The following is a 12536-nucleotide window of genomic DNA, read 5'->3' on the forward strand; positions in this document are numbered from 1 at the left end:
TCAATGGATAAGAATAAGAGAGCTAAAAAATTGGCCTAATAAGCAATTTTTCCACTGTTTGAGAATATCATCTCAGAAATGTCGTTATCTATGATATTAATATAGTAGGAAAGACTAATTGAAGACACTTGACAACTGATTTAAAAATCAAATACTGATTTTAACTTTAAAGCAGGTCTTATTCCTGTATGTAACACTTGGGGATTAAAATTTTTAACATAATGAAGCAAATGAACTGAAATACAAGTGAATATGAAAATTACTAAGCCGTAGAGTGTATATTACAGAGGTTGGGGAGCACAGGCTTTAAAATTAGACCAGACTTGCCTGAATTTCATTACTGACTCTGCTATTTACTCCTGTATGACCCCCGTTTCCTAAAATATAGGCATAATAATAGGTTGTTAGGATTATCAAATATATACATAGTGTCTGGTACATATTTGTTAAAGTCCTTATAATCAGCATCATCACTTATTTGATGACTTGTATTTAGTTTCCAATTGGATCATATCGTTTTGGACTCTTGTGGAATCCTTACTAGCTTGTTTATTCCCTAGCTATAGCCTCTGAAATAATGACCTAATTTTGCTACGGAAAACATTCACACAATATCTGCTACTTTATTTACTGTAGTGATATTATCTTCCACAACACTTGTTGCCTTTTCAGGAAGAATTACTGAAGAAATTTATTTTGAGCATTAATGCTAAAAAAGTTTGCTATTTGTAAGCCACATTAAATACTTTTTGAAATAGGACAGGACATAAATAAAAACACTATCTAATGCTAAAAGTTTTTCTTACCGTTCATATCTTTCAGTTGATATCTGCCTTTTCATGGCATCATGATCTGTTTGTAATTGTGCCACTTTAGCCCGAAGCATGGTGTTCTCCCGGCTTTGGCTAGTTCTTAAAAACAAATTTTAAAATTCAAAGAAATGAATAACAAATGTTCTGTGTTATAGAGTGTAGTGTCATAGATTTTTTTGTGATTAATAAATACAAAGGAGATGATACTTAAGAATGAAAAAAAGGGAAGATTAAGACTTTCAACAATAATTCTCAAAACTTCTGGAGCTTCTATCACAAAGTTTCCTTTTTCATGCATCTTATTTAATAAACACTTAGCATGTGCAAGGCACTGCAACAGGACTGCAGATACAAATTTGAGTAATGACAGGATTGTAATGTCTAGTTGTAAAGTATCTTCACTGGCTTCCTTGACTCTTTCTTGCCTCAGAAAGAGAAATGTTTCTAATTCTTTTTAAAAGTTACTCATTCCACTTGTATGTACCATCTACTCTGGGTTTCCGCTCATCTTCCCACAAATATACCTAACTCTCTCCAGGCTAAAAAGACACCATCATCAACCTCCTCAAAGGTAAGCAATACACGAGGGTCAAACTGCCCAGGTTTCTTGAAGTATTTCTCCTAATCCACAGTATGAAAAGCTGCTGACACTCCCATCCTGAAATGCTCTCTCCTTTGCTGACTCCTCTCTTCCTTGCTCAAATTTAGTAATTTTTACAAAGTTCACTCATTCACTTCCATTGGAACCATCTCTGGTGAAGATATACAAATCTACATCTCCAAACACAGTATCTCTTCTGAACTAAGTCCCTAAACTTCCAAAAGCAGCAGCCACATAAATAAAGTATCTTGGTTTTTAAACTGCTCTTCACACCCTTCCCCTGTCTCCCACTGAAAATTAAAAACATTTTTTTTGTTCCTCCAATGTTTTTAATCATTTGTTTTATGCTACAAATCTACAATTTACTCATATTAAAATTATTTTTAAGAAGCTATTTTCCTTACATAGATTGATTTAGGACACTTACAATTTGCTTTCTGAAAGGGTTAACTTCTCTTTAAGTAACTGAATTTCTGTATCCTTCTCTTGGGAAGTTAAATGAGAATGGAATTCTTTATCTCTATTCGTAGCCAACAATGATTCAAGATTTTTAATCGTATGTCTCTCACTTGACAGTTGTGTTTTTAACAGGTCTGATTCTGATTTTACATTTTCTAATTCCATCACAACCTACAGGAAAAACAAAGGAAGATTACTTCGGCACTTTTTTTTTTTTTAACATTTCAAGAAAAACAATCTTAAATATAATGTTACATGACTTGTTGGCACATTTTAGACTTACTCAGAAAAATTATCTGCAGAGCTACTAGTATATCCATACACATCAGTTCCTTCATTTTGGGTACCAGTTAAAAATCCTGAACCACTCTTTTAAGTATAAAAAAAATCTTATTTTCAAAATAATATTTGCTATTTTCAGTAAGGGCTTATTTGGCTATGAGATCTACTCCAACCTTCAAATAGTTTTCTAGTACTACCTTATCAGGAGAGGGTCATTATCATAAACTCCTAAAATATGGCCACCCTATCAGCAAGGAGGCTCTTCTGATCTATTAAATCTGTGTCCTCTGACTACATGATTAAGCCAGTATTTGAGATTCTCAGTACCAGTAAACAAAGATACTAAATGAGTGAAAATTGAAAACACCAATGTTTGAAAACATACATTTAAAGTAATGCTTCAGTTTGGGAATGGGAAGTTCCAGCTAACTAGACTTTTAAAGATTTAAACGCCTTGATATTTAAAAAAAAGAAAAATTTGTATTGATTTCAGAGAGGGAGAGATAGAAATATCAATGATGAGAGGGAATCATAGATCGGCTGCCTCCTGCACGTCCCCTACTGGGTACCAAGCCTGCAACCCGGGCATGTGCCCTGACCTCCTGATTCATAGGTCAACACTCAACCACTGAGCCACGCTGGCCGGGCTGCATTGAGATTTTTATCAGGAAAAATATTCTACTGAGGAAGCAGTGAAGTGCTCACCACTTCATTTAAGTCTTATCTTTAAACAAATAAAGAATGAATTGGGATATGCTCCTATTCTATAATGAGACTAATATCCCCTAAACACCCATCTACTCTAAAACAGCTCCTAATTTCATCACCACTTCTGCCAGAGAAATCCTGGCAGAGAATCTAGTAGTCAAAGTTAGTTCTCAAACTCCTGCAGTCAAAAGTAACTACTCCGAAGGGCAACAAATGTATTAGGTAGTGAATGATAAATTAAAACAACTAGAGTAGGACTCAGTAAAACAATGTATTACAACAATATCTTATAAGTTCTTACCCTCTCATATTCAAGGTTTTTAGCATTCAATTGTTGGGTCATAATATCTTTGCCTGAGTCAAGCTTAATACAGAGTTCTCTAAGAGATGACAAATCGTTGAATACTGTTGCTTTCTCATCTTCTTGATGTCTCAGCTCTTCTTCTAATCTAGATATGGCTTTTGTCATTGATGAGATCTGAGATTCATAGGCATGATGTGCATTTATGTGCTAAAAATAAAAAACAGGTAAAAAGTAACCCAATAATTTTAAAGGCTTGAATTTGTGCAGCTACAACCTCACTTAATAAAAATGTAAGTGCCAATATTTGCACATTTTCAGATACTCTCAAGAAGTTGCCTGCTATATTTAAAGATGGCCTATTTAATGCTTAACACATGAATTGCATATAATTATTAATCATGATAAATAAGTACTTCATGTATATATTTAAAAGATAAAAAGATGGAGAGAAACAAAGATGGCGGCATAGGTAAACACCGGAAATTGCTGCCTCGCACAACAACTTTAAAAATACAACTAAAAGATAAAACAGACATCATCCAGAACCACAGGAAGGCTGGCTGAGTGGAAATTCTACAACTAGAAGGAAAGAGAAAAGCACATGGAGACTCAGAGGAGGTGCGGTGTGCAAGTAAAGTGCAGAGGTACGGAGGCGCACGCGGAAAGGGCTGGCAGCTGAGGACTTGGCACACGTGGAAAGCGCTGGGAACTGAGGACACGGTTGTCTTTTTCAATCGCAAGGGAGTCTCAAGCTCCTGACTGCTCTGAACTCCAGCTCCAGGTGAGTCTCTGGGGACCCAGACTCATACAGAAGAAACTGGACTGTCTGGCATCGGTTGGAACTCGAGGGCGGCTTTCTCTCAGAGGTACTTGCAGCGATTACCAGGACACCGAGAAGCGGGGCCTCTTAGGGTAGGACTGAAAAGCAGCCATAGCTGCTTGCTCCACTCTGTTGATCCCAGAGACCCCGCCCCAACCAAACTGTGTGCAGAGGCTTTTGCATATTAAAGGCCTGGCCCTTTGCAATCTGAAAATTTCTAACAAACTGCAGCTGGGTCAGAGAAACCCAGAACTTCCAAAAGAAGGCCCAAGGCCCCACAGCAGCTTGCATTGCTTCAAAGCTGGGCTCCTGCTGGGTAGCCTCAGGCAGAGGCTAAATTAGCACCTCCTTAGAGATCCAAGAGCCAGTGTACCCAGTGGTCAGAGTGGGACCAGCCAGATTACAACTCCTCAGATCCATAAGGGACACACTCAGGGGGCAGACTCAGTGAGCACCAAAGCCCCACTGAAGCAAGTCTTGCCCCAGAAGGGTGTCTCCAGCATAGAAGTTCTCCCACTGCAGGCACAGCTGATTCTCACAGCCAATTGGCCTGGAGGTCAATTCCTCCCAGTGATAGAACAATCAAGGCTTAACTACAACAAGACTGTGCACAAAGCCCACAAAGGGGTACACCAAGAGTGTCCACCTCAGGTAATTGGGGAGGCTGAACCACTGGGCCCTATAGGACACCTAGCACAGAAAGCCACTCTATCAACACAGGGAAGCATAAAAAATGCGGAAACAAAGAAACAGGTCACAAATGACAGAAATGGAGGAAAGCAAACTACTGGATATAGAGTTGAAAACCACGGTTATAAGGTTTTTCAAGAATTTCCTAGAAACCGCCGATAAATTTAGTAAGACCCTCAATAAGTCTAGTGAGACCGCTGATAAATTTAGTGAGACCCTCAAGAAATGTAGTGAGACCCTCAAGGTTATGAAAAAGGACCAACTAGAAATTAAGCATACACTGACTGAAATAAAGAATATTATACAGACTCCCAACAGCAGACTAGAAGATCGCAAGAATCAAATCAAAGATTTGAAATACTAAGAAGCGAAAAACACCCAACCGGAAAAACAAAAAGAAAAAAGAATCCAAAAATATGAAGATAGTGTAAGGAGCCTCTGGGACAATTTCAAACGTACCAACATCCAAATTATGGGGGTGCCAGAAGATGAGAGAGAGCAAGATATTGAAAACCTATTTGAAGAAATAATGACAGAAAACTTCCCCTACCTGGTGAAAGAAATAGACTTACAACTCCAGGAAGTGCAGAGAACCCCAAACAAAAGGAATCCAAAGAGGACCACACCAAGACACATCATAATTAAAATGCCAAGAGCAAAAGACAAAGAGAGAATCTTAAAAGCAGCAAGAAAAAAAAAGTCAGTTACCTACAAGGGAGTACCCATACTATTGTCAGCTGATTTCTCAACAGAAACTATGCACGCCAGAAGGGAGTGGCAAGAAATATTCAAAGTGATGAATACCAAGAACCTACATCCAAGAGTACTTTATCCAGCAAAGCTATCATTCAGAATTGAAGGTCAGATAAAGAGCTTCACAGATAAGGAAAAGCTAAAGGAGTTCATCACCACCAAACCAGTATTATATGAAATGCTGAAAGGTATCCTTTAAGAAGAGGAAGAAGAAGAAGAAAAAGGTAAAGATACAAATTATGAACAACAAATACACATCTATCAACAAGTGAATCTAAAAATCAAGTGAATAAATAATCTGATGAACAGAATAAACTGGTGAATATAATAGAATCAGGGGCATAGAAAGGGAGTGGACTATTTTGGGGAGGGAAAGGAGTGTGGGGGGTGCGGGAAGAGACTGGACAAAAATCGTACACCTATGGATGAGGACATTGGGGGTAGGGGAGTAAGGGCAGAGGGTGGGGTGGGAACCGGGTGGAGGGGAGCTATGGGGGGAAAAAGAGGAACAACTGTAATAATCTGAACAATAAAGATTTAATTTAAAAAAAAGATGAAAATTATTGTTCTAGGGTGTTGTGAATATGAGAGTTCTTTGAACTACAGTAAATTTTCCTCTATAAATGGTTTGTTATAATAATGCCTTTTCAAGAAAAGTAACATATATACAAGGTGAGGCAAAGTTTACAGTTGTTCGTATGGAAAATAATACAATAATTAATAAATAACAGTACAAGAATGAACTCTGTGTTTTGTGTACTCACAACTGTAAACCTACTTTTGCCACAACCTGTACTTATCACTCGTCAATTGTCTTTAAATTCTGAATTTCAAAATGGAGTTTGCTTTAAAACCAAATACCTGAAGTCATATTTAAATTTAATTTAATAATACACTACTTTATAAGACAATATTAACTGAAATAATGAGCAAAGTTTGAAATACTGATAAGATACTTGTCTTAGAAAAATCCATAATTTAAATTTCTCACAATTTAGATTATGAGTAATAAAAAGTGACTTAAACTCTACTTCTAGAATTTAGAAACAAGCCCCCCTTGAAAATTAATTCAAACAAGCTCTTCTGAAATGAGTCAACATAAAAAATAGAATGCTGTGTGTAAAGATTTAATAAATGTCAACAGTTTCAGAAAGTAAACATTTGGATTTTCCAAATATTAATGAATTAATAAAATCAGTTTCCCCCAAACAAATGAAATATTAATATATAAATCAATTACACATCCATAGTAATAAAAGGATAATATGCTAATTAGATTAGATGTCTTCCGAACATCCTTCCTGACAAAGCCAGGGGCGTGGCTGACCTGCAAACAGCCGGTGGCCCCTCTCCCAGGCCAGCCCCGCTCCCCAGCATGGACCCCCACCCCAATCGGAAGCATGGCCGACCTACAAACCACCCCAGGCCTCTTGCCCAGGCTGGCCCCGCCCCCAGGGTTCCCGTCCCTCAGCAGGGATCCCCACCCTGATCTGGGGCACCCTTCAGGGAAGGAGAACCGGCCCCCGCCCGTGCACCTGGCCTCTATCCTATATAATAAAAGGGTAATATGCAAATTGACCCTAACAGCAGAATGACCAAAATGACCGCTAGACCAGTCACTATGAGGCACACTGACCATCTCTTGGTCCCTTTCCCTGGCCGGCAGGCTCCAATCACCTGATGGCCACCCATTGCAAGGGCGGAGCTGGCAAGATGGTGGGAACAGCCGACCTCTCGGTTCCTTCCCCTGGCCATCAGGCACCGATCACCCGATGGCGAGCGGGGAACTGGGGCAGGTGGTGGTGGGGGGTGGGGCTGGCTGCAGGCAGCTGGGGAAGATAGCCCTGATCGCAGGCCAGGCCTAGGGACCAGACCCGTGCACGAATTTTGTGTGCCAGGCCTCTAGTACCATATAACTTGAAAAATTATAAAGAACTAAAGAACAGTTTTCCTGAGAACTCTTTTGAAGGTTGAAAAGCATGCTTTTAGTTATTATACTCAATAGAAAGTTTATAGAGGTAGTGTATTAGTTTCCTAGGTCTGCTATAACAGATTACTGGAAATTACTGGGTGTCTTAAAACCATGGAAATTTATTCCCTCACAATTCTGGAGGTTACAAGCATGAAATTTATATGTGAACAGAGTTGGCTTTTTCTGGAGGTTCTAAGAGAGAATTTGTTCTATGCCTCTCTCCCATCTTCTGGTGGCTACTGGCAATCCTTGGAGTTTCTTGCCTTGTAGACAAATCCCTCCAATCTCAGTCTCCATCTTCACCTGCCACTCTCCCTTGTGTCTTCTGGTATCCATATTTCTCTTATCTTGTAAGGGAGCAATTTTCAACTTTTTTCATCTAATGCCACACATAAAGTAATTACTAAAATTCTGCAGCACATACAAAATATGTTTTTTTGCTGGTCTAACAAAAAAATAGGTATAATTTTGATTCATTCACATGGGATGGCTATTGTGTTGGCTGTCATTTTTTTATTTGACAATCTAAGGGAAAAGCGGTCCGTGCCCCTGACTAAATAGGTACTGCATGTTTTAAAAATTCTTGCAGCACTCTGGTTGAAAATCACTGTTATAAGGACACAAGTCATTGGGTTATGACCTGCCTTGTCTAGTATAACCTCATTTTAACCTGATTATAGAACTGCAAAGATACTGTTTTCATAAAAGGTCATATTCACAGGTACTAGGTATTAGAACCTAAATATATATTTTGGGGGGGCTATAATCCTACCCACTATAGATAATACTTTCTCCTAAAAAATGAAGACTACAACACTATACCAAAAAATCCTAATAGCCATCTATTCTAAATAAATCTAACTAGGTCTCTATATTTCAACTGAATTCAAGATTTACTTAAGAAAATTTTATTAGACTGTCTTTATGATAAGAGCTTATTTAAACCTGCATACAAAAGAATAAATATGGACCCTTATGTTATATCATATACAAAAGTCAATTAAAAGTGGATCAAAGACCTTAACATGAGAGCTAAAACTTACAAACGTTGTTGAAGAACATAGGGGAAAAGCAATTATTTCTTAAATATGATACCAAAAGTTATGTAATAAGAGTATTAGAAATAATTGGACTTCATAAAAGTTAAAACTTTTAGGCATCAAAGGATAAAACTGAGTGAAAAAGCAAGCCATGTATGAGAGAAAACTTACAAAACACCTATCTAATACCGGATTAACATCCAGATTATACAAACAATTCCTACAACTCAATAACAAAACGACCTGATTGAAAAATGATGCTCTTTAGTCAGTTTGGCTTAGTGGATAGAGTGTTGGCCTGCGGACCAAAAAGTCCCGGGTTCCATTCCCGTCAAGGGCATGTACCTTGGTTGCAGGGTCCTCCCGGCAGGGCGTGGTCAGAGCGAGTGCAGGACAACCAATCCATGTGTTTTTCTCACATCCACATTTCTCTGTCTCTCCCTCTCTCTTTCACTCTCTCTTAAAATCAATGGAAAAATATCCTCAAGTGAGGATTAAAAAAAAAAAAAAAAAAAAATGGGCAAAGGATAAGATAGACATTTCTCCAAAGAACATACACAAATGGTCAATAAACACATGAAAAGATGCTCGACATCACTAATCACTAAGAAATTGTGGCCGAAACCGGTTTGGCTCAGTGGATAGAGCGTCGGCCTGTGGACTGAAAGGTCCCAGGTTCGATTCCGGTCAAGGGCATGTACCTGGGTTGCGGGCACATCTGCAGTGGGAGATGTGCAGGAGGCAGCTGAACGATGTTTCTCTCCCATCGATGTTTCTAACTATCTATCTCTCTCCCTTCCTCTCTGTAAAAAATCAATAAAATATATTTAAAAAAAAAAAAAAGAAATTGTGATTCAAATTCAAAATATGATACCACACCTATTGGATGGTTATTATTAAAAAACCCCAGAAAATATCAAGTGTTGGCAAAGATGTAGAGAAATTGAAATCCTTACATTGTTGGTGGGAATGTAAAATGCTATAGGCCAGGGGTGGGCAACCCCTGGCACGTGTGCCAAACATGGCACGCCAGTAACTTTTGCTGGCACGTGAAACCCTCTCTTATAATCTTCCATTTACAATTTTTGTGAACATTTGAATGACTTAAATGTTAAATTACAAGGAACTGGCAAGACACTTGATGTTATGTTTGGTTACATAAAGGCTTTTGAAAAGAAACTGGAAGTCTTTAAGAGGGATGTGGACGGTGAGAGATTTAGATATTTCCCAAACCTCAAGAGGCACATCAAAGACCTTTCAAAAGATGACAGAACAGACTGTCAAAGCCTTCAAAAGCTGTTTTTAAACATCATCGAGTCAACTATTGAGCAGTTCTTCTCAAGATTTGCGAAATTCAGAGAACTGAAAGAGACAGCAAAATTCATGAGGTTTCCAGACAGCATGAAAATGGAGGAACTAAACTTACAAATATTTTCATGGATAGACATGGCTGACTTTGAAATGCAGTTGATTGAATTTCAGAGTAGCTCAATTTGGAAGCAGACATTTATTGACCTTAGAGTTGACTTGGAAAACATTGAAAAAAAGGTATTAGAGACAGGAGTACCAGAGAGAAGTGTCTAAAACGAAGTATTGAGTACTTGGAATGCCATTCCAGAAAATTTTTTCTGCTTAAAAGACTTTGCAACAGCATTACTCTCTCTGTTTTCATCCACATATGCTTGTGAATCTTTGTTCTCAGTAATGAATTTTGTTAAGTCTCGTAATAGGAGTAGCCTGACGGATGAAAGCAGTAGCTCGTGCATATCTCTGAAGGTCACGAAATATAAACCTGATGTAAAATCTCTGTCATCAGTGATGCAGCAGCAAAAGTCCCACTGATAATATCAAACGGAGTCATAAAGTTTTCTGTCAGACTATCAGTGTAGATGTATACATTAAAAAATAAATGTATTTTTAATCATCATACACTGTGTTTTTGTCACTCAAATGAATTTTATTATTTCTTCAAGGTTCTTCAGATACATACACATACATATAAGAGATATCAAGTAGGTGTAACATGTTCTCAAAAAATTAGGGCTGGCACGCAGAAGAATTTTGAGTCAGAGATTTTGCTGGTTTAGCACGCACTCACAAAAAGGTTGCCCACCCCTGCTATAGGCCCTTGTAGAAAACTGCATGGCAGTTCCTCAAGAACTTAAACATAAAATTACCGCATAATTCAGCAATTCCATTTCTGGGTATATCCTTAAGAACTGAAATCAAGGACTCAAATAGATAGTGTACACCCATGTTCAAAGCAGCATTACTCTCAATGGAAACAACCAAATGTCCACTGACAAATGAATGGATAAACAAAATGTGGTTTATACATACAATGAAATATTACTCAGCCTTAAAAAGAAATGAAATTCTGACACATGCTATATAACACGGATAACCTTAAGGCTGAATAAAATAAGCCAGACACAAAAAGACAAATATTGTATGATTCTACTTATAGGAGGTACATAGGGTAGTCACATTCATAGAGAAGTAGAATGGTGGTTGCCAGAAGTTGGGGTGTGGAGAATGCAGAGTTAGTGTTTAGTGGATGGAGTTTCAGTTGGGGAAGATGAGAAAGTTCTGCAGATAGATGGAAGTAATAGTTGCACAGTAAGGTGAATGTAGTAACTGCCACAAAACTACATTTAAAATGGTAAACTTGATGGTAGGTATATTTTACCTACAATTAAAAAAAAGTAACGGGGCTCCTAAGCAAATTATCAGAATTAATGACAAAAGATTACCATTGAACTTGATTGCTTAACTATCATTTCAAATAAAGTACCTTTGAATGCTTTCTGTTCTATTAAGCAAAGACTTCACAAGACAAATATATATATTACCTCCTGAATTTCTTTTTCTAAAAGCTCCACTCTTTCACGAAGGTGCCTCCTCTCTGTGTCAATAGAAAGAAGTTCCAGTCGAACTGAGCTGCTTTTTCCCTCAGCTTGGTGGGCTTTGACTTCCCAGTCTTCAGCACGGTTATGAAGCATTTGAAATCTATCTAACAAATCTTGATTTTCTTTTTCCTAGTTTGAGAATAATTAAATCGTTACTAAGTTACTTACTGGAATATTCATGTCAGAAACATATACACATATTGGGATTTTTGTTTTCATTTAGGAACAGAAGCTACCTCTGCAGATACTATCCTATCTAATAAAAGAGAAACATGGTAATTAGCTGTACGGCCGCTACCCTTCCCATTGGCTAATCTGGGCGATATGCAAATTAACTGCCAGTCAAGATGGCGGCCAGCAGCCATGCACTGAAGCGAACAGGGAGGCTTGCTTGCTCCAGTGACGGCAGACTCCAACGTTCCCCGCCTGACTTGCTGGCCTCTCAGCTGCAACTCTAAGCAACTATGTTGCAAAAATAGAAGCTAAACAAAACCCCAAAAACCTGTTTTATTCAGACGGGCTTCAGCCAGCCGGACTGCAACATTGTATCAAATACAGAAGGTAAACAAAGGCCAGAAACCTGCTTTCAGCAGCCGAGGCCTCAGAGCTAAAGCTGGCCCAGAATAAAAAAAAAAGAAAAAAAGGAGCGGTTGGGAGCTTCAGTCACACGCCAGCCTGAAAACGGCCCTCAGCGCCTCAGCCAGACTGGCCAGGCACCCCAGTGGGGACCCCCAACCTGATCGAGGACACCCTTTAGGCAAACCAGCTAGCCCCCACCCGTGCACCAGGCCTCTATTCTACATAGTAAAAGGGTAATATGCCTCCCAGCACCGGGATCAGTGTGACAGGGAGCAGCGCCCAAACCCTCTAATCGCCCTGCGGCTCTGTGTGTGACAGGGGGCGGGGCCACAACCTCCCTATCCGCCCTGCTCTGTTCGTGACAGGGGAAGGTGCCCCAACCCCCTGATCAGCCCTGCTCTGTGCCTGATAGGGGGGAGCTCCCCAACACCCTGATCGCCCTGCGGCTCTGTGTGTGACAGGGTGCAGTGCCCTAACCCCGATTGGCCCTGCTCTGTGTGTGACAGGGTGCAGCACCCCAACCCCCTGATCGGCCCTACTCTGTGGGTGATAGAGGGAGGCGCCCCAACGCCGCCCCCCCCCACGGGCCCTGCTCTGTGTGAGACAG

At 39.3% G+C, this 12536-nt stretch overlaps 1 protein-coding gene across 3 annotated transcripts in view; it reads right to left on the bottom strand.

Moving 5' to 3' along the window:
* Nucleotides 1-12536, bottom strand: part of CEP135 (centrosomal protein 135) — an 80565-nt gene that overhangs the window by 7101 nt on the left and 60928 nt on the right. For 2 of the 3 annotated variants that reach the window (XM_070396308.1, XM_070396325.1), the window contains exons 21-24: nt 11294-11479; nt 3164-3373; nt 1841-2043; nt 807-911 (exon numbers count right to left, since the gene is read on the bottom strand). In XM_070396308.1, the coding sequence (XP_070252409.1) occupies nt 807-911; nt 1841-2043; nt 3164-3373; nt 11294-11479 (704 nt within the window). Of the gene's footprint in view, nt 1-273; nt 378-806; nt 912-1840; nt 2044-3163; nt 3374-11293; nt 11480-12536 lie in introns of those variants that run through there. The other variant, XM_070396315.1, reaches the window with a different exon arrangement.

The sequence above is a fragment of the Myotis yumanensis genome, unplaced genomic scaffold (genome assembly GCF_028538775.1).
Source record: "Myotis yumanensis isolate MYYU_CA2020_CCGP unplaced genomic scaffold, mMyoYum1.0.hap1 SCAF_1, whole genome shotgun sequence".
Classification (NCBI taxonomy): Eukaryota; Metazoa; Chordata; class Mammalia; order Chiroptera; family Vespertilionidae; genus Myotis; species Myotis yumanensis.